The sequence below is a fragment of the Amblyomma maculatum genome, chromosome 1 (assembly GCF_055883805.1).
Source record: "Amblyomma maculatum isolate TAMU_Amacu chromosome 1, ASM5588380v1, whole genome shotgun sequence".
In the NCBI taxonomy this organism is placed as follows: Eukaryota; Metazoa; Arthropoda; class Arachnida; order Ixodida; family Ixodidae; genus Amblyomma; species Amblyomma maculatum.
This window is the reverse complement of record NC_139344.1, coordinates 364,695,703-364,714,889: the sequence shown is the minus strand read 5'-3', so window position 1 is coordinate 364,714,889 and position 19,187 is coordinate 364,695,703. Positions and strand designations below refer to the sequence as shown.

Sequence of the window (19,187 nt, the reverse complement as noted above, 5' to 3'; positions counted from 1 at the left end):
TTGCCAAAGTATTGTGGTGACTGTTTCGCTCGATGTGGTATACTACGCAGGCAGTTCTCTGCAGTGCAAACGATCGCGCTTACTCTATGAGAGCTGCATGAAAATACTGCTTTCAACCCTTGGAAGACGACCATTCGGACTGCTGCCCCTATGCTCCCGGTACGTGCCAAATGCCAAAACTGATGCGCGCCAAAACGCTTGAGGAAAGCGATGAATACATTCAAGCGACTGCTCTGTGCAGTCACAAAACTTACGCATTCGGTATCGCGCAGTGCAAGAGCCTGTCACTGTAAATTCTGTGAAAACCATGTACTGCGAATGAAGGCAAAAACAGGCTAGTTCGACTCCAAAATAGAAACGACTGCCGTCAGTCGTCAGAAGCCGCTTCTCGCTTTCCTCCAGCGTTTTAGTGCAATGTATGTTACGTTGTCTATGCTTGGGCACCGGGAGCATAGCTGGAAAGCGTTCCGCGAGAGAAATAAATAAATAAAAAAATGTCTTGTCCGTGAAGGATCCGAATTGTGAAAAGGACTCTCGACCTTGTCGCGAATTGCTGCTCGCGGACTGAAGCGAAGCAGCGGAAATCACTGACGTAGGGCCACGTCACAGCGAATCGTGAGAGCGATTCGCTATTCGGTCCGTCGTGTGATGTGCGGACACCGTAGCTCTGAAAAGCTTCCAAGGGGAGCGCCTTTGGCCGGGGACTGCGTCGACATTACCTTAATTTGACAACGTCACCGCGTGCGTTCGTCAACAGAGAACAAAACACGCAAAGGGGAAAGACAAAACCAGGACCAGCAACCCTTAGCCGATCGTTAAACCGCTGCATGACAAACAGCAGAGAAGGCGCTGGCCGGGACGCTTTTTTTCGAGTTTTTTACGAGGCTTACGAGTTTAACAAGAGCCACGTGATCGGTGATATCAAAAATAGTTTAAATAAGAAAAGTTACAATATATTTAAATTAAGGGTAACTGGCATTAATTAAGCGGTAATGAAAATGTATCACAAGGTCACAAGGCTCTCGGCAGTTTGTTTCTATGGTTCACGGGTCAAAGGATTGGATTAGGGCATTCGAAACTGCGGACGACGTCACAGCATGTGACCTGACGTTCATTACCGCGGCGCCAGAAAAAAATCTACGCGCGAAGTGAGCAAGGCAAGCAAGTGGCAAGGCCAGCAAGGTTTGCCAGTGTGCGTTAACTAGTGCTGCTGTTGTGCCGGTGTTTGAGCTGTCTACTACACGCTCGACGTAGGCCACACCAGCAGAAAGATGGCCACGCTGACAAAGGCGAGCCTCGTGGAAAAGCTGCGGGGGAAAGGCATACCGGTTCCACCCAGCTCCCCGAAAGAAAAGCTGGTGCGACTCTACCGCCAGCACTTCCCGGGATCAGACTCTACTCGTGACGACCTACTGGAATTTTCGAGTGACGAAGAGGCGGAGTCACAGGTATGTCTGCAGTACTAATGCACCCATAATCTGATTGCAGCGTCTTGCCGGCAGTTTACAGCCATTGGCGCCGCTTTCAAAATGGTTGTCGGGCTGGTTATGTGTGCGTCACGTAGTACTACGCCTGTCTCTGCTGTGAAGTTCGAAGCAAGTGGCAGTTTGCCAGGTCGCACAGTTCACTGTCCGCTTCGGCGTGGAGTATAAAAGCGGGTTTTAGTTCACAGGTGCTGAGGTTATCCGAATGCATGCGTTTCATGGCTGGCAAGTATTTGCAGCATTTACGCCTCGTTTATATCGTAACTCGCTATTCGAAAAGAGGAATGCTATCGACACAGATCGTGCACATATGTAATTGGAGTCCACGCACCTTTCTATGTGGACTACAGTGAGAGCTCGATTTCGCTTGTATAATTTTCTGTATCCTGAATGTAGCGTTTCCATTTTGCGCCTTTATGTATCATGTTAATGATTCGAGTTTCGGATAAGGGGATTTTTTCTCTACAGGACTGTGGCGCATTAAACAATGAAGCGGCCGTAGTTCACTGAGCGCTAGTTTTGTTTCCAACGCACCACGTGAAAAAAAAAAAAAAGAAAATCCTAATTAATTGTGTTCTTATTTTTTTCTTTGTTATATGACCGGCAAGGGCAGATGAAGTCGCTATTTAAGTTTTTCGTTCGCGTAATCACAAGAAAATCATGCGATGACTTTCATCTGCCGGAGCAGTTGTCGGCAAAACAGAACCAGTAGTTTGACGAAAATGAACGCGCCAGAAAGGCCAACGTCCTGCAGAAACTGCACGCAGCTGTTCGCGCGCTCTTTCGGGCATTAGTTTCGTTTTCACGGTTTTGGTCGCCTGCGCGTGCCTCAACGAGGCGTTTGAATTTCAGAATTTCTGTGACCGTGGGAACAGGGGGAGTGTGCTGGAAGTCTGCCGAACACAGTGATGGTCAAGTGTTGATGGGAATTTGTAAGGCCCCTCTGTGGCCTGCCCGAAGTACCGCATGTGAATACTGAGCATGCATTGTAGCCTCTTTAGTTCTCACTGCGGTTGGTACTTCTGTAGAGAAATAATACCAAAGTACATCAATTCATCGTGATGTGGATGTTATGCTGAAAGAAAGGCCTGTTTGCTGTGTAGTTGAAGAGCTGCAGTGTGTATAAGTCACACGGCATGGGGCCGCTAACTTAAGGGTAGCAGCTCTTGACACATGCAAATCCATTAGTTCTAGAGATTGCATAGTTGCGTAAGTGGAGATTGAATGGCAGGATTGGTGTCCTCTGCCTGCAGGAGAACAGCCTTCCTGCAGAAGTGTCGCAAGGGGTTCGCTCCCTCACCAATGATCAGCTTTACACAAAGCTGAAGGAGTTTGGTGAACCAGTTGGGCCCATTGTTGGTGAGTGTTTTGTGCCTGTTGTCCAGGACATAGCAGCCTGCCTGCTAGTCTATGAGAGCCTGTACATGCATGCTGGTTACCAACCCACCATATTCTTTTAAATTGCTTAGTGCTGTGAAAGAGTGTAAGCTGGTTCCAACTCCAGCAAGCATTGAACAACGTGCATGTGACTAAATTTGCAGCTGCTAGGGGTCACTATGTGCAGAACAATCTTAACGCAGTCTTGTTGACACAACACAGCTGCTTGTCAGCAGGAACAAAAGGGAGAAAGTGTGTAGTTTTTTCCCTCTGTGCATGTGTGCATCTGTTGTTCTTCTCCCTTAAACGAGGGCTCCAAGTGGCATTTGTATGAGCATCTTGTTGTTATATATCTGAAATAACAATATCGATGGTTTCCCATTGAGGCGCACTTTTCGTTTTAATGCAGCTTCTGCCCTTACTTGGATCACCCCAGAGTGAACCTCACCGATCTATCATTAATAAAAACTAAAAATTATAGCAGCTCTAACACTGTCCTGAGGAACACCTGATGTGAGCTTGGCCCAAGGGGAAGTAGCATTGTAAAAAAACTATTGTTTGTTTTTTTCATCCACCTCAGATACTGTGTCATGACAGAACGTAGTCAATCATTATATACGGGACAGGGTTGAAAGCCGTGTTGGTGATTTAATATTTTGCGTTGTAATAAACGTTTCATTTTATTTATTTATTTTCCTATGTTACAACCATTTTGCATGATTTGGGGGCGGGGGTATGCAGAAACGACACGTGGTGTGTACGAGAAGCGGCTGCAGCAGTTCCTGAACAGCTCACAGGTGCTTCCACCACGACCACCGAGCGAGCCACCAAGCGCAGCAGCAGCAGAGTTCTCGGCTTCTGAGGAGGAGGCAGAGAATGACGACGATGACGATGATGGAACCCCGCTGCAGGATCCTCCAGTCTCACGGCTTGGCCTGAGGTACATGGTAGCTTTGAGTGCAGTCGACTGTTTCAAGAGGCACGGGATGCATTGCTTGCCTCGACACATTGGTCGGTCCGTGGTGGTCTCGAAGGCTGTTGCCCATGTCTTTTCTACTGCGGCAAAGCGATAATGTTAGGCTTCCAGCTGCTTCATTTTTCCAGCTGCTGTATTGTCGGGATTCGGGCCAGTCGAGCTGTCGTGGAAAACCTATGCAATGCAAACTACGCTGTCACATAGCAGTCATGGGAATGAAACAAAGCAAACTTTATGCAGCCAAGAGATGATGCAGAGGAGTTTCACATTAATATTCAGAACATGGACGCAGTGTTCAGCGAATCGGTGAAAAGCATGCAAAGCTCTCTTAGAAGAGGCTCAAATGCAAGCTGGGAGATCAAAAACAACAGTACACAAATGTACCGTCTTTGCCAAAAGTAACCGATTAGCCCCGCCAGACGGCGGAGCAGGCACGGAGCCCAGCTGCGGTGCTGCCGTCGCTGGCCGCTGCTTGGCGGCGAGTGTAATCTAACGTAATTATTCCCTTGCTCTCCTTCTTGGGATAATAAAAAGTGAGTATCATATGTGGCATCTGATTTGGCGCACTCGCAGCGTTGTGCTACTAAGGAAGGGCACTTCGTATAGGCATCACTTGCTCAACGTTCCTTTCTGGCTGGTGCTGTAAAGCTGCGCTCTTTGTTAGAATGCCATCGCGTTTAGTATAAATGCAGTGCACCCGCAGTTGCAACAAATGGACAAATACATTCTATTCTGCTCAGATAGCATACAAAAAGTGCATAATGTTTTTGGCTTTGATAATTACGTTCGTGCATTAACCTCCGGTCATTCGTTTGACGAGCGGACTGCATGAAACCGTTATTCTCACACCTCAAACGTACGTCTACCATTTTCTCAACAAGTGTGGCTGTTTTGGCTTTTTTCTTTTTCCGCGGGAGCACCATGGGGGGGGGGGACCAGACTAACAGCACTATGTTTCGGAAATGAAGAGAAGTGTGACTCCTGGCATTTTAACTGCGAACTCTTTTTTTGTGCTATACTCGCCGATACCTCTCTACTTGATTGGTAGTTTAGTGCCCGCTGGCAGAGTGGTGCCATCAGTAACTTGGTAAATAAGATGCTGGAATGGAACCTTGAAATGAAACTTAAGATCAAGCTCGCAAACCTGAAACTCCCATCCATGCTGAACGCCATGACAGGGTGAAACATCTGGAGGAGTTTCAATGCAATTAGAAGAAAAACTTCATAGGCATCCTTTGCAATAGCAAGGTGTTCTTAGGGAATCCTATGCTAGGGAACGCTTACATAACTCATTCGCTAGAGCCAAATATTTTTAAGGTAGTTGTAACCTTAGCTCAGGTTTTCGGGCATTCAGTTTGGCATTACAATCGCGAAAACCGTTACCCACTTCTGTGCGTTAGCAAGCGACGGCAAATGCGACATTGGCAGATTCGCCTTATTACATGGACAGGAATAGCTGCTCTTGAAACCATGGAAAATATTGCCGCATTTTTGTTTCTCTCTAGCTTAACGCATCGTCATCGAAGACTAGAAATAGCGGGAAAAGCCGGGTGGAGGTTTCGTTATCCATGCACCGTCTCACTGTGCTGACATTCCGAATGAGAGGAAAGCAACTTTTTTCCAAATCGTTTTGTCTGCAGGAGCCATGTACTGGAATTCAGCGCGCAAGGTATTCTAACAAAGAGCGCAGCTTCACGGTACCAGCCAAAAATGAGTGTTGAGTGAGTTTTGCTGTACACAGCACTCTCTATGAAGAGCACAGTGCTCGAAAAACAAAATCGGGCACCGCACATGCTACGCGCTCACATTTTATCATCCCAAGGAAGATAGCAAGGAAGCAGCCTTATTTTAGCAAGCTTACACTTGAAGCCGGGGAGCAGCGGCCACCGACAGCTGCCACCACGGCGCCGCTCGGCCCTTCACCTGCTCCACTGGCCAGCTGGGCTGCTCGGCTACCTTGACAAAGACAGTACTTGAGGGTCGAAACAAAGTAAGCACGAAATTGTTCATTGGGCAGTGCAATAGTCTGGCAAATGCACGGTCGCAATCTCTCCATCCTGGAGACGGGCGCGTGCTCCCTCAGGGGTCCTTGGGAGGTCAAATAGCAGGCTTGTCCTGTGAGCCGGGTTGGAGCACTTCTATGCCAGGCAAGATTATGTATGCACTAGCTGACGTTTATTTGTAGGGTGCATGGCGTCCGTTTGTCGCAGCGTACCAGACTGCCGTGACAGGCGGACACATCACACACGCGAGGTTGGCCTCTGACCCCTACGCTGAGACGCGTCATATCACCCTTGCTCAGGCACAGATGAATTCTCCGAAAACATTTAATTCCCTCTTTGTCCAGTCAGTCACCACTGGTTCAGAGAGGAGTGGACAGGGCTCTCTGCTCCTAAATGGGCTTCCTCTGTGGTTATGGTACATTCCACAGCTTTTACAAATGCTGGTTTTACAAATGTGAGACAATCTTCATAACACATCAATTCTCTTACCACTCTGTTGTTGCTACCAGAAGTTGTAATAAGCGAGTATTTACTCATTGACATCCACCAAAGTGCAGCTATAGGGCTGCAAAGGAAAGCTATGCAGCTTTCTCAGAAACTTCTTGGTTAAAGAAAAATTTGTCCTGGTTGGGGGATCGAACACCGGACCGCCACCTTTGCGGGGCAGTCGCTCTATCAACTTAGCTAACCAGAATGGTCAGTAGGTCAAATGGTAGGGTGAGAGCGAATTGATTAATAACAAACAGGGAAACGGTGTTCATCAGATATTTAGGGGAATCCCCCAAAGATGGAGTAGGTTAGTAATAAGGGAGTAGTCATTCATTGACATCCACCAGTTCAGTTGGTAGAGCGACTGCTCCAGAAAGGCAGTGGTCCCGGGTTCGACTGCTGAACCAGGACGCATTTTTATTTAACTATGAAGTCTGAGAAAGCTATGTGGCTTTTCTTTGTAGCCGTATGGCTGCACTTGGGTGGATTCCAGGGAGTAATTACTCCCTTACTACAAATCTACTCCACCTTGGGGGATTCCCCTAAATATTCGACCATACCAAAAATTGTCATGTCTTCCTTTCAGCCATTCAGCACTCAGAGCTCAGCCATGTTGGGCACTGTAATGTGTCGCAGTCCAGCCTGACATAAGTTGTACGTGTTGTTGGCTTTTATCTGCTTGCATAGTAAGGCTGCTGTTTGTCTGCATTGTTTCAGCCCATCTGGAGGTTTTGGTGTCCAGCCAGGCTTCGCTGCCAACCGCGATGGAATGTTTGGCACGACGGCGGACACCGTTGAGAGCCCGCTGACAAGCCGGAGAAGTGCTGCATTCACAAGCACTGGCGCTCCTTTGCAAACAGCACTGCGGTCTAGAATGTGAGCATTGACACTGCGGTCCAGAATGTGAGCCCATACAGTGCCTCTTGCCAACGTGTTTAAATTGAGGATGTGTCAGTGTTGGCCATGTGTAAACACGAGCTACTGGCAGAAGGCTGTAAAGCAAAAGAATCTGGAGGAGGAAAAGGCTACCCTCTAGTGCAGTCTATGCTTCCTGAAGGTACTACCGATCAATGCTCATAGATTTTTCAGCATAAGCATAGGATCAAAAAGGGTTATGGACTAGAGTGAAAAAAGCACACACCCACGAGTTTTCCAATGAATGTAGGCTTGCCTACTTACCGACGATGAGTGAATCGGATCAAACTAAGCATATCATTGTAAAGAGCACTCAGCACTTTATTACAGAATACATAAACAGCCATGAAATAACTTAGGCGTGCTTAAAAAAGTTACAAATTCGCACTCGCTTGGGCGGCACGGCACTCGTTTTGCTTGCACAAAACTGATTAGCGACTGGATGAACTGCAGGACATGCCCAGCCTTGATGGTTAAAATCGTGAGGTGTGAATGCCAATATATGTTTTTCTTTGTGAGGCTTCCAACCCTAAAACCCCGCCGGAAATCACGATGAATCACCTGTTTCATCTCGAAAGCTATTGCCATCATTACAGTTCTTTGTAAGAGGGTGGGGGAGGTGGTGCCACAGGTAACTTAGTGGAAGTTCATTTCCCTGGCGCTTCTGTTGATTTCAGTTCAAAGTCACATCCAAGAGGTGGTGCCACAGGTAACTTAGTGGAAGTTCATTTCCCTGGCGCTTCTGTTGATTTCAGTTCAAAGCCATGCATTGTGATATTTCCCACCGTGGTACCTAGCGTAAAAGGACGAAGCAACTCTGGCGATTTCCTTCTCATCCTAACCGCGAGAACGTTACTTCGCTATGTTCACAGATTTGTCCGCAGCAGCTGTGAGTAATTGAGAAGTGGTAGAGGTGAATAAGTGGTGTCACTTGATAGAGGGCAATGTAATGTTGTGTCCAAATATAATTAGGCCAATAAGTTAATTAGGTAATTAATTAGAGGCAAAAAATGTAAAAGTTAAGGCAAAAATGGTCTCATTAGCCAATTGCTTGGCACCACATTTGAACATGTTAAATACTAAAATAGTTAATTAATCAGTCAATTAAGGTGATGTCAAGGATTTGACGTCACGAAACTGGGAGTAGAGCTGAAATAGAGCAGAGGAAGGGATTGGCGTGCAATTTGAAAGTACCAAAGACATTTTTAAAATGGATAAACACGAAGTGAATTAAGCAACTAGAAGCAGCGAACAGCAGTATCCGTGCTTTCGCGTTACGCCAGTGCAGATTCTGCAGTGCTCTTCAATTTTTCAAACAAGTCGTTGCCGACAGATTTTTCTCATAAAGAGGGGTGCCTTAAAATTTTCCGAATTATTAGACAGTCATAAAAGAAATTATCTGGAAAAAAATGTTGAAATAGAGTGTCAGTAACCACACATATATTGCCTTAACTTAAAATAGTTTTGTATCAAGATTATGCCCGGTAGTCCACCAGTGAATTCGTCAGAAAACAGTGTGCACATACTTCCTAGCCGAGCTAAAATAGAATTTAGTTGTGGTTTAGCTCTGGTTAACCCTAGTTGAATTGCGGAAGCAACAGTGGAGGTTTCTTTTGCCTGCTACGTTGTTCCCCTATCACGCCCTATCAGTGTAAAGTGCTAGATTATTGGGGATACTTAAGCTCATCCTTTAAGGATATGACGCGAGAGTGTAATCTACCAGCCCAGATATAAAGTCACGCTTCAGTCAATTCATATGAACATGCCTGCGTGTCGTAGGGGTAACGAGAATGCAAACTGGCAGGCTAATTCTGAAGTCGCCCTTTCATATGAAAGGAGCGACCCAAATTGGCAGCTTCTGCCCGTGGCATAGGGGTAGCATGGTCCACCCGATATTTCGCTTTGGCTGTCGAAGTATTGCTTTCACAATGAAAAAAAAAAAGCAGTCATACTAGTGCAGTTTGTCCATTTGCTTAAACCAAAATGAAATTGCTTATATGGCTTTAATATTTCCTTGTTTCACTTGAGTTCTTTCACATGTGACTGTAACCTTAGCATTTGTTACCCATCAGGCAGTTACAATAGTTTTATGCTTGTGTACAGGGTCCTCCACTCTTATTGCAAACAAGCATGTTTTTTTCCTCTCTTTTTTTATTTTAAGTGCTATTGCATCAGAGGCGGTTTCACATCGAAGCAAAGTGGTGCAGGCTCAAAGCGACCCAAAAACGGGGCTTCGCATAGTCGGCGACTTTGCTTCAATCCGTGTGGTGGAATCAGAGGCAATGGCGCTCTGAAGAGAGCCTGCTTGTTCGCAGAGTCTACAACTCTGTACAGTGATATAAGGGCGAACAAAATGAGCCTAGCATCTGTGGCAAGTACGCCCACTGCTTCTTTCTAGTGCACCATACCGTTGTCTTGGTCAGCGCCTTCTTCCTCAGACTCACAATTTGGTGATGGTGACACGGCCGCGGGACAGGCAGCAGTGGCGATGATGATAGCACTCATTTCTTAACCGCATGTGATGCTTACTTGTGGATTTCTCTACACTGGTCCATTTTGCACTTATGCTTGGTTTTCATATCATTCTATTTTAGTATTTATTTTTATCAAATTCAGATTTTTGTGATAATGACCTTCCAGGTATCTAGAAACTTGCGCTGTATCCGATATGCTGGCGATATAGTTATGCGTGGTTTATTTTTTTATGGGGTCAATGGAATTTAACCACTAGAAGCGATATATTGTTATATCTGATATTGTTGTCGCACTTTTTTTTTTTTTTTTTACTCGGCCAGCTCCACTAAAAATGCATCTCTTCCTGCTGACAAGCACAAATATATATATTTTTTTTCACTGAGCAATAATTAAACAGCGTTCTAGAGGTCAGTTTTGTGAGCACCTGGTTTCTGGTCAACACTTGCTATGTGCAGGGGAGTTACAAGCAAAGAGGAACTTGGCCGCAGTGGCAACCACGTGCGAACACCGAGCGGGCAGCAGCAGCGGCAAGCAGTGCGCAAGAGTTGGTCCCCTCTTCTGGTTAAGGTGGCCATTGCGGCAGTCGTGGTGCTCATCAGCGTGGTCAGCTACGCCAATCTGGAGTACTTCAAGTCTGATGTGCCCGTACCTTCAGTCTTGAAATAACGAACCTCGCATCCAGGCCCTAGCTTTTATTTTAGTCAACCTGTTTTACTGCCCCGTTCAAGTTAATGTGAAGCATCTTAACTTGTCTAATCTTTTGTTCTCTGTGTGGACTGTTGAAATAAAAAAATGTTTTAATACCATTAGCATGGTCCATGTGTGATTCCCAATTGTGTTTCATGTATTCAGTTAACTGCACCTTCTTCAAACTTGTAATTTGGGGGAAATTAGTATTGATTTCTCGGCCTATTGTCAACTAGTGTGGTTTCCAGTTGGGCTTCACATATTAAGGTAAGTGGGCCTTCTTCCAACTTGTAATTTGGAAAAATTAGTACTGATATCTCTGCCTTTTATCGCATGAGGTTCGAAGTACTGCATTGCCGGCTGACATTCTCTCATATGGGTGCACATGGTACAGATGCCAAAAGCAAATTCTGAAGCTGGTCCTCATTGCATTCCATTTGTTCTTCTGGGCTATATTCTGTTGCGTTTTGGGCTGCATGAAACAGGATTTATTAAGGTTAACCACACTTTCACCAAGCATGTTTCTGTCGGTAGGTACCCATGTTCTTTTGGATTCCACCACTGAAAGTCAAAAGCACAAATTGTAGTCCTAGCTACCAGACGTAGCATAGTGTCCATTTGAGTTTATATAATTATAGCCTGACTTGCAATCATTTTAGTTGACCACAGTTGAGACATTGGAGCGATGTGATAGAGGCAAAACTGCAACCTCATTAGTCACAAAATCTCAAAGTGTTTACTTTTCGTCAAAAGGTGCACTGGAGAGCACATAAGCTCTGTGTGACCAAGAGTTCTGAAAAAAATAACGTTTAGCAGCTTATGAGATGTACATGTTTATTTTGTAGGATGCATGGGTGACTGAAACACCTCACCATAGGAAATTTGTTTTATGCAATTTTTAGTGCCAAATTAAATTACATGCCCTCTTGTCTTCAATCTTGCGGTTCTCGTTCTTGCCGTAAAGTATATTTTCATTTCCAATATAATCTCGGGACTCTTATGTTTACGTAATGTCTGGTAGTATTCATATGGCCCAAACTTAAAGCATGCAAAAAGAATGTAATTTATATAAAGCGGGCAGAAAATGTCATGCAAAAGCATAGCATTATTGCTGACACTTGCCGAACTCGATTTCAATGGAACGTTTTGTGTATTGAACAGCATGCCTCGCCTCTGCAAGCGGTGGTGTTCCTAAGAGCGCCTTTTCAGACACGCACACAGGTCAGCTGCATGACCTTGGGTCGAACCCGCCAGCTGTGCTAGCGCTGTGAAACCACATGATGGGGTGAATCTGGGGAGCTTGATGGCAGTAGCCCTTGGCCTTTTGTACTACATATTTTTAACGCTACATCGGTGTTGCGCTGTGAATGCAACTAGTACTGAAGCCTAACGGTGGCCTTCAGCTGGTTTGCTTTGGTGCTAAAAATGTTGCGGAGCTCAACTTTGCATTATTTTAACTAGATTTTTCTATAGTGTACTGGTAGCAGTATGGTATGCTGTCTGGTTTTTGAGACTTTCTTATAGGTTTCAGGTGTTCATGGTTGCATTTCAATGGAGGCAAAACACAAAAAGCGCCCGCGTACTGTACATTGCCGATGCACGGTAAAGATCGCCACATGGTAGAATAACTCTGGATCCGTCCACTTTCCTCACGGTATGAAAGATTAGACTGCTGTACCTTTCATTTCCTTACTACCAATTTATGCACATATGTTCGGCATTTTCCCCGTATTAGAAACACTCTTTTCTGATCATATTGTGGAGTGCTGGCGGAGTGTGGCGAAAACTGAGGCCACATACACACATACCTCTATAACAGAAAGATTTAGCTTGAGATGTATTAGTGTAAACTTATACCGGCTAACTGGACCCCTCCCATGCAGACGCAGTGTCCGAAATTGTATCCACCCTTGTTAAGTCAGTGCGCATGTGCAGAAGGGGTCCAGCAAACCGGTATACGTCTACGCTAATACGTCTCCAGCAAGCTAAATCTCTCTAAAGAACATGTGCATGCGTGTGCCTCTGTCATTAATTGACTCATCGAAACACAACTTCGATCTAAAAATGACTACAGCTGAGAACAAGCATGCTGCTTTATGAGACATCTTCTCAAATCTCAAACGACGTCAGTCAATCGTTAGACAGAATTATTTGCTAAAAACGATCCTGATGTAATCTCCGGAGATACCTCACAATAATGTTTTGTAAATCATTATCCACCAGAACTGTTAACCACTCCTGGAGGCTTGCAAAGGTAATCCCATTATACAAATACGGTAGCACTCAATTACTGCAGAACTACAGACCTATTTCCTTAACTGCCTATTCATGCAAGTTACTCTAACATATTATTTTTAAACACTTTATGGAATTTCTTGAAAGCCGCAACACGCAGCATGGCTTTCGTCGATTAAGCACCACTACCCAACTAATAGAATTTACGCATGATGTTTGTCATTTGCTAGATCTAGGTGGGCAGGTTGATGGCATTTTTATTGATTTGTTCAAAGCTTTTGACATCGTCTTGCACCCAAAACTTCTCCACAAACTTGACTCTATTTTAATTAACCCTTCCCTGGTTAGTTGGATATCCAGCTTTCTGACTAGGCATTCTCAGTCTGTATGTACACTTTAATTAATCAATTTCCTTTCCGGTTAGTGTGTCATCAGGGGTTCCACGAAGTTCTATTTTAGGCCCACTTCTTTTCTGACACGACCTGCCACATCGCGTATCCTTAAAATTCATATTTACGGTGATTGCATTCTTTTGTTTGATATGTATATATATGTATTTTCCTGATAAATTTTCTATCCCTGCCCATTCCTGCAATAGCCTAATCGAAGCTGCAATATTTGTAAATAAATACATAAAACCCCGATAAACGCTGGTCACGGAAGCAAGTAAAACATGGGACCGCAGCCCAGCCCGGTACGCAGCTAAACATAAAACCCCGATAAATGCTGGTCACGGAAGCAAGCATATATAGAGTTCGGCAACATTCACGCAAATCCGCGCTTCTGCATATCGTCACTACGCAGCAAACTGTTTTGATTCAGGCTTTTACTGAAGAACTCTTGCTCTCGTTTTAAACGTTTTATTGTAAATGAAGTGGGATGTCTCTCCAATTTACGGGGAAATTAGCGCACCAAACGCAATCGTCTCTCTGCTTGCAGTTAAGTAACAGACTCCCTTACTTCTAAATACTCTTTTTTTTTTTTCGAATCTATCCCACAGCCCAGGAAAAGATGCGAGCTCCATCTTTCCTTTACGTGGCAGAAAAAAAACTTGCTTAAAGGTTGCTGTTGCATGCTCAACGTTGTCCATGCACTAGTCCCACGGGTAGTCGTTGACTCATACATAATCAAATTTCCCGCAACTCCTGAGCGCCCTCTCAAATTATTCGCTAATAAACAATTGCACGTAATATTTATAAAATAAATGCATATATTATTATAATTTTGGAATTTTGCCCTTGCTTAATGCAACAATTTTTTTTAACAATAATAAGATTTTTTTTTTTGATATTACTAGTTTTTCCGCTAAACGGCTAAACTTAGTGGTCTCGGAGTGATGGTCTTTCGACACTGTCTCTTTCCCGTCCGCGTGTGTTGTCGTCGCATCCATATTGTGGTGTGTCTGCCGGCTCGTTTCTTTTATCCGCCGCGTTTTCGTTCAGAGCTGGACCGCGATCCGCCGCAAGAATCATGAGTACACCGACGTTCATCGATGTAGGCTTGGATGAGCAGTGTCTCGACTTGCGCACATATTTCAAGGGCCTCGGGGCCGAGATCTCGGACGAGCAGTTCCCCGAGATCCTGGCGCTTAACTTGGCTGAGATCATCAACGTGTGCGATGTGTGCTTCCGTGAAGCAACCGACTCGGACATTGAGGCGGTGCTCAACAGCATCGTGTCCCTGCTGGTGGACGTAGGGCCAGCCGAAGGTGAGGCCCTGGTCAACGCCTTCTGTGCCAAGCTGGCGCAGGCACCCTCCAACCGTCTGGGCCTCATGGCCGTCCGAGTGCTCCAAAATCTGTTCGAGGCGCTTAGCACCGACAGCCCACTCCGCTACGACGTCTACTACAACCTGGTCAAGGCAGCCGCCAAGACCGACCTGATAATGTCGGTCTTCAACGACCTCCCAAAGGTTAGTGCTGCCGGGGCTGTCAGACTGACAGCCTTTGACATTTATCTTGCTGGAGACTCGTGCCCGCAGTCCGTCGAACATTGGAAAGGCGATTTTCGAGCATGTCTTTATTACTGCAAAGTGTCGATCGTGAGTTGTTAAAAAGAATGCAGATCGGTCGGCATAATCGAACTGGCAAAGCGAAATAACGTCTTCGAAAGTCCGGCGAGCCCGCCGTGGGCTCTTTGTTATTTTCTTTGTTTGCGGGGAGCCTCCATAATGTGTATTTGAGTCGCTGATTACTGCATCTTTTCTGTGAAATGAGTTGCAACATAGTGACAGCTGCATGTCCTGCATGACATCTGCATGACAGCTGCAGGCCTTGTCATGCCTGAACATTACGGTTGCGCCGTGCATCAGACACATTTGACATGCTGTAATCTTGCCTTGGAGAAGTACACTCATGGCGCTAGTGCAATATGCTCGTTTCTCGGCATGAGTAGACTGGAATTCCATCGCTTCCAACCGTGCAGAGAAATATTCTGCGTGAGATTTGATTTTTGCGCGAACTTTGTTTCCTGCAGTTTGTGTAGCACATTTGCAGTGTTTGCCCAGAGTAATAAATTGGTCGTTGAGAAAGACAAGGCGCAGTGACTGCGATTTTTGGCACAGAGCTATGCCATGATCTGAACCAAGTGTCATGCTGTGCGTGTATCGCAGGAAAATATGCAGTTGGCTGCGCAAGTTCTTGGGTTATCCCATAAAAACAATGTATGTGGCTTTTCAGTACTGAAGTAACTTTGCACCAGGGAACACTGAGGTCCATGCTGCAGTTTAGCAAACCAGCACGAGAGCGAGAAGCTCTTCATGCATGCACTAGCAAAGTGAATGTTAAGGTCTGGCGATTTTTATCCTTCGATTCAAGGGCCACTGTGTAGCTGGCAGTGCTGCTGTACAATATGCTAGAACAGGCTAACACTGACTCTACCACATTTAAATGTGCATTATGAGGGGTCAAGGGGTCAATGTTCTTGCACTACCAAACCTTTTCCTCACATGCAATGTACACTGATATTTCTGGGCTTTGTAAAAAGGTTGCGTACTCGTATGAGGAGTTATTGCCTCATAAAAAGCTAAGGAGGTTCAGTTGCAGCACGGTTCACATCTCCGAGCTCATGTGAGTCGAGCAGTCCATAAACATGGCTGCAGCCTGCCACAGAGGCAAGCTTGCTGATTGGACATCACATGCAAGCTATGCAAAGAAGAAAAGTTAGCTTAGGAACTTGTTTTGTTCTGTCTTGAGAGGGTCAGCACATGCTGCATATCAAGTCCTGACCCCATTTGTCTTTTTCTGGTGCAGCTGAAGTCATGGCTGTCGGCGCTGCGGGTGCCAGTGCCACGGATACAGCGACTTCTGCGGGCGCTGCATGAGGCCCTGCTGGAAGCTCGCCAGGGTGGTGAGCTAGCCTCGCGCGTCATGGTCGAGCTGCTCTCCACCTACACCGAGGACAACGCCTCGCAGGCGCGCGACGATGCCCACCGCTGCATCGTCTCATGCCTTGCTGACCCAAACACTTTCCTGCTGGACCACCTGCTGCCTCTCAAGCCCGTTCGCTTCCTCGAGGGAGAGCTTGTCCACGACCTGCTCACCATCTTCGTGGCTGACAAGCTGTCCGCTTACCTTGCCTTCTACCAGGTGATGTGTCATTCCAGCTAGGCTTTTGCTGTGAATGGTAGCATGCGTTAGTAAAGTTGCTCAGTGAATGGGAGTAAACAGTGCCTAACTTTAATAGGCAAAGGAAACAGACTTCTTGGGTGCTGTGCTCTCTGCTGAAGACAATAATCACACATGACAGAGTGTTCATGCACAGCCATATGCTGCTCAAAGTGCCCAGGTAGCACAGATTAAACACATTGGCCCTAATGTTTAGCCCACCTTAGCACACTTTCTTGAAGCACAGCACACATTTGGCTCGTGCATTAAGCGGCATGCTTTGACTAACTATCACTTGTGTGGTCCTAGTTTCTTACCACAATATACTTATTTTGTTGGTACTAGTGATACTGCTGTTGACACATGCACTGGACCAGTCAGTGGCAGTGCAGCAAGTAGACACCAGGGAGTAGTCAATTGAAAGTCTTGCAAAAGTTCGTTTGGGTTTGCCTCCGTGTTCTCCGTCAGTTCTTTATTGCACCGAGGTCACCCATGACACACGGACTATTAGTGCTAAAAGCATAAAACACCGCAAGCCATGTCTTCTCCCTTCCTTAGTAAGGCCATATGCTGTCCTATCCACACGAGACACAGCTTCTTACTATTGGTTTCACCAGCTGTTAAGGTGGGCAAGTGAAATTAAGCAGTTCATAGGGGTCACATGGATTTGGTGGAATTTGGAAGAGGCCTTCGCCCTGCAGTACTGATAGTCCAGCAGATGATGATTATGATGAAGATAGCTGTGTCTTGTTTTGTTTGCCTAACTTGACTTTCGCATGCTGTGCCACGTGGTGCACCCCTTGACTCTCGCTATGTGTAACCTCTTATCCTGCCTGTCCCCTTCTTGTTCTAGGCCAACAAGGACTTTGTGTCATCGCTGGGCCTTTCACACGAGCAGAACCTGCACAAGATGCGGCTGCTGACACTGCTGCAGCTGGCAGAGACACGGCGCGAGCTGCCCTTTGACCTTCTCCAGCAGGAGCTTCAGCTGCAGGACGTCGAAGGCTTTGTGGTGGAGGCGCTGCGGACGCGCATGCTCACGGCCAAGATTGACCAGACTGGTCGCAAGGTCATCGTGAATGGCACCATGCACCGCACCTTCGGGCGCCACCAGTGGGTGCTGCTTAAGGAGAGCCTGGTCCAGTGGCACGAACGATTGCATCTGGTCGAGGCCAACATGGACCGCGTGACGCGCGCCCACTTCGAGCCGCTCACGGCGCCACCCACAGCCTGAGAAAGAGACTGCGACACCTTTCCCCATCATCCCTGCCACCTTCTAGGAAATATAAAACTCTTCTGTTTCCTTACGCCTTGTCTACAGAGTGCTGAGCGGTAACCGTTGTACTACTGCTGCTACGTGTGTCTCATTAGTTGTGGAAGGATACCATTGTGTTAATGTTCTCGTACTGAAGAGAGATTGAAATTCTCACATTCTTTGAAATGTCAGCATAAGAAAAGTAATCTCTTCCTCCTGCTCGCTGCCTTTTTGTAGCCATACGTCTTCCATACACTTAACTGCTACATCTTTGCTTATTCGGGACAAATGAACCTAGCACAGATGAGTTTTTATGAACTTTGACCACTATTCAAGTCGTGTCAGTGGACAATGCGTGAGGACGCTACAAGTTCACAAATGCGTTAGTGTGATGCACAAACGCCCAGATAGTATCAGCCTCGCCTATTAAGCTCCCCTTCTAGCTTGATTTTGTATGATTTCATCAAGTTTTCAACCCTCTTGATGTATAAACAGCAAGCGCAAAGGAGGTCCAAAAACGGTGTAATCAGTTGCAAAGCACCACAGTTTTCAAGCGTACTTACAATTCGATTCTTTGAGGTGTCAAGCACCCGAAACATTCCGTATAATCAACCATGTTCGAAAAGTCGGGTGTGCAAATTTTGCAACCATTGAATACTAAAGTTACACCCCCAAACTGCTGCAGTGCTTCAGTGGCATGAATTAATTTTAGCAGCCAAAAAGGCAAAACCATTCAATGACCACTGCAAGGGCACTAAATACATTTTCACATCTTTGTTTACATACAGTTCATTAAGGTTAGTGCTACTGATATCTTGGAAAACAGTCTTGATTTCTAATAATAGTCACACTGCACGCTGTGAGTCCATCTCCGGGCAGCGAACTTTGTGGTGTTTAGGTTGTAACTACTATTCCTTACCCATGTTCACAATGTTTCTCTTCTTCTGCTAACAATGTGCCTCTAATGCTTCTACAGTGAAACTGTTAATATGGATTACGGTGGCACCGGGGAAAACATACAAATTATTTGAAGGTTAATTTGACAAATTTCTGCCCAAAAACAAAGGCTGCGAAAAACCACTCGCAGCATTGTAATTGGTGAAAAACATTGCTGTAGTCACTGATTTCCGAGGTGAAAGCTGCGCAACTGTGAATGGTTTTTGCAGTTCTGAGAGGCTGAATTGTTTTGCATGCTGTCGAGAATATAGAATAAAGCTGGTCGAGAATGTTTAAGACCTTTTCAGCCTCTTTCACAATGTTGGAGCATCCTTGCTTGCAAAGTCACTACATTAAAGGGACTGAATATTGCATTTTAAGCGTTTTTTTTTTCTGCTCAACAAAAAGTTGCTTTCCAAAGTGGTTGACTTTTTAACAGTTTTGTTAGAAACATTGTAGAAAAATGTTCTCAGAGAGCGTTAAGGGTTTCATGTCGCAGTAATCCAGCATCAGAGTCGTTTGCCAAGAACAAAAAATCCCAATGGAACAATAAATATCAAAAATGGGTAAAAAATCTAATTGGCACCAGAGGTGAATATGTCTTCCACCAGACAAGAAGCTTGACAAAATGTAGGAGGTAACTTGGCATTGGTTCCAGGTGTGAGCCTTCTTTAGCCCGCTGAAACTAGCACACATGTATCCAACACAATAAAATCCAACTTGTATTGACATGCGGCGAGGCAGCTGGATA

General features: G+C 45.6%; 2 protein-coding genes across 3 annotated transcripts; both read left to right on the top strand.

Annotated features, from left to right (window-relative positions):
- The first annotated feature begins 1,036 nt into the window (after positions 1-1,036).
- LOC146208009 (uncharacterized) lies at positions 1,037-10,525 on the top strand. 2 transcript variants are annotated; one of them, XM_084591699.1, is made up of 6 exons: positions 1,037-1,182; positions 1,255-1,448; positions 2,738-2,843; positions 3,603-3,801; positions 7,047-7,205; positions 10,175-10,525. In XM_084591699.1, the coding sequence occupies exons 2-6, from the start codon at positions 1,272-1,274 to the stop codon at positions 10,383-10,385; spliced, it is 852 nt and encodes a 283-aa protein (XP_084447825.1). In that variant the 5' UTR covers positions 1,037-1,182; positions 1,255-1,271; the 3' UTR covers positions 10,386-10,525. The 2 variants fall into 2 exon arrangements, with proteins under 2 accessions (XP_084447825.1, XP_084447826.1); XM_084591700.1 differs by having other exon boundaries at positions 1,064-1,192.
- Positions 10,526-13,983: 3,458 nt separating this feature from the next.
- Positions 13,984-18,810, top strand: eIF3m (eukaryotic translation initiation factor 3 subunit m). The gene is made up of 3 exons (XM_084591697.1): positions 13,984-14,552; positions 15,892-16,227; positions 17,099-18,810. Exons 1-3 carry the CDS (start codon positions 14,112-14,114, stop codon positions 17,477-17,479), a joined length of 1,158 nt encoding a protein of 385 aa, XP_084447823.1. The 5' UTR covers positions 13,984-14,111; the 3' UTR covers positions 17,480-18,810.
- Positions 18,811-19,187: the final 377 nt, after the last annotated feature.

Excerpts from the sequence above, each read along its gene's own strand:
- LOC146208009 (XM_084591699.1), top strand. The coding sequence starts at position 1,272 with ATGGCCACGCTGACAAAGGCGAGCCTCGTGGAAAAGCTGCGGGGGAAA. Across the intron at positions 1,449-2,737 it reads ACGAAGAGGCGGAGTCACAG|GAGAACAGCCTTCCTGCAGA; the intron begins GTATGTCTGCAG and ends CTCTGCCTGCAG. Across the intron at positions 2,844-3,602 it reads ACCAGTTGGGCCCATTGTTG|AAACGACACGTGGTGTGTAC; the intron begins GTGAGTGTTTTG and ends GGGGGTATGCAG.
- eIF3m (XM_084591697.1), top strand. The coding sequence starts at position 14,112 with ATGAGTACACCGACGTTCATCGATGTAGGCTTGGATGAGCAGTGTCTC. Across the intron at positions 14,553-15,891 it reads TCTTCAACGACCTCCCAAAG|CTGAAGTCATGGCTGTCGGC; the intron begins GTTAGTGCTGCC and ends TTTCTGGTGCAG. Across the intron at positions 16,228-17,098 it reads CTTACCTTGCCTTCTACCAG|GCCAACAAGGACTTTGTGTC; the intron begins GTGATGTGTCAT and ends TTCTTGTTCTAG.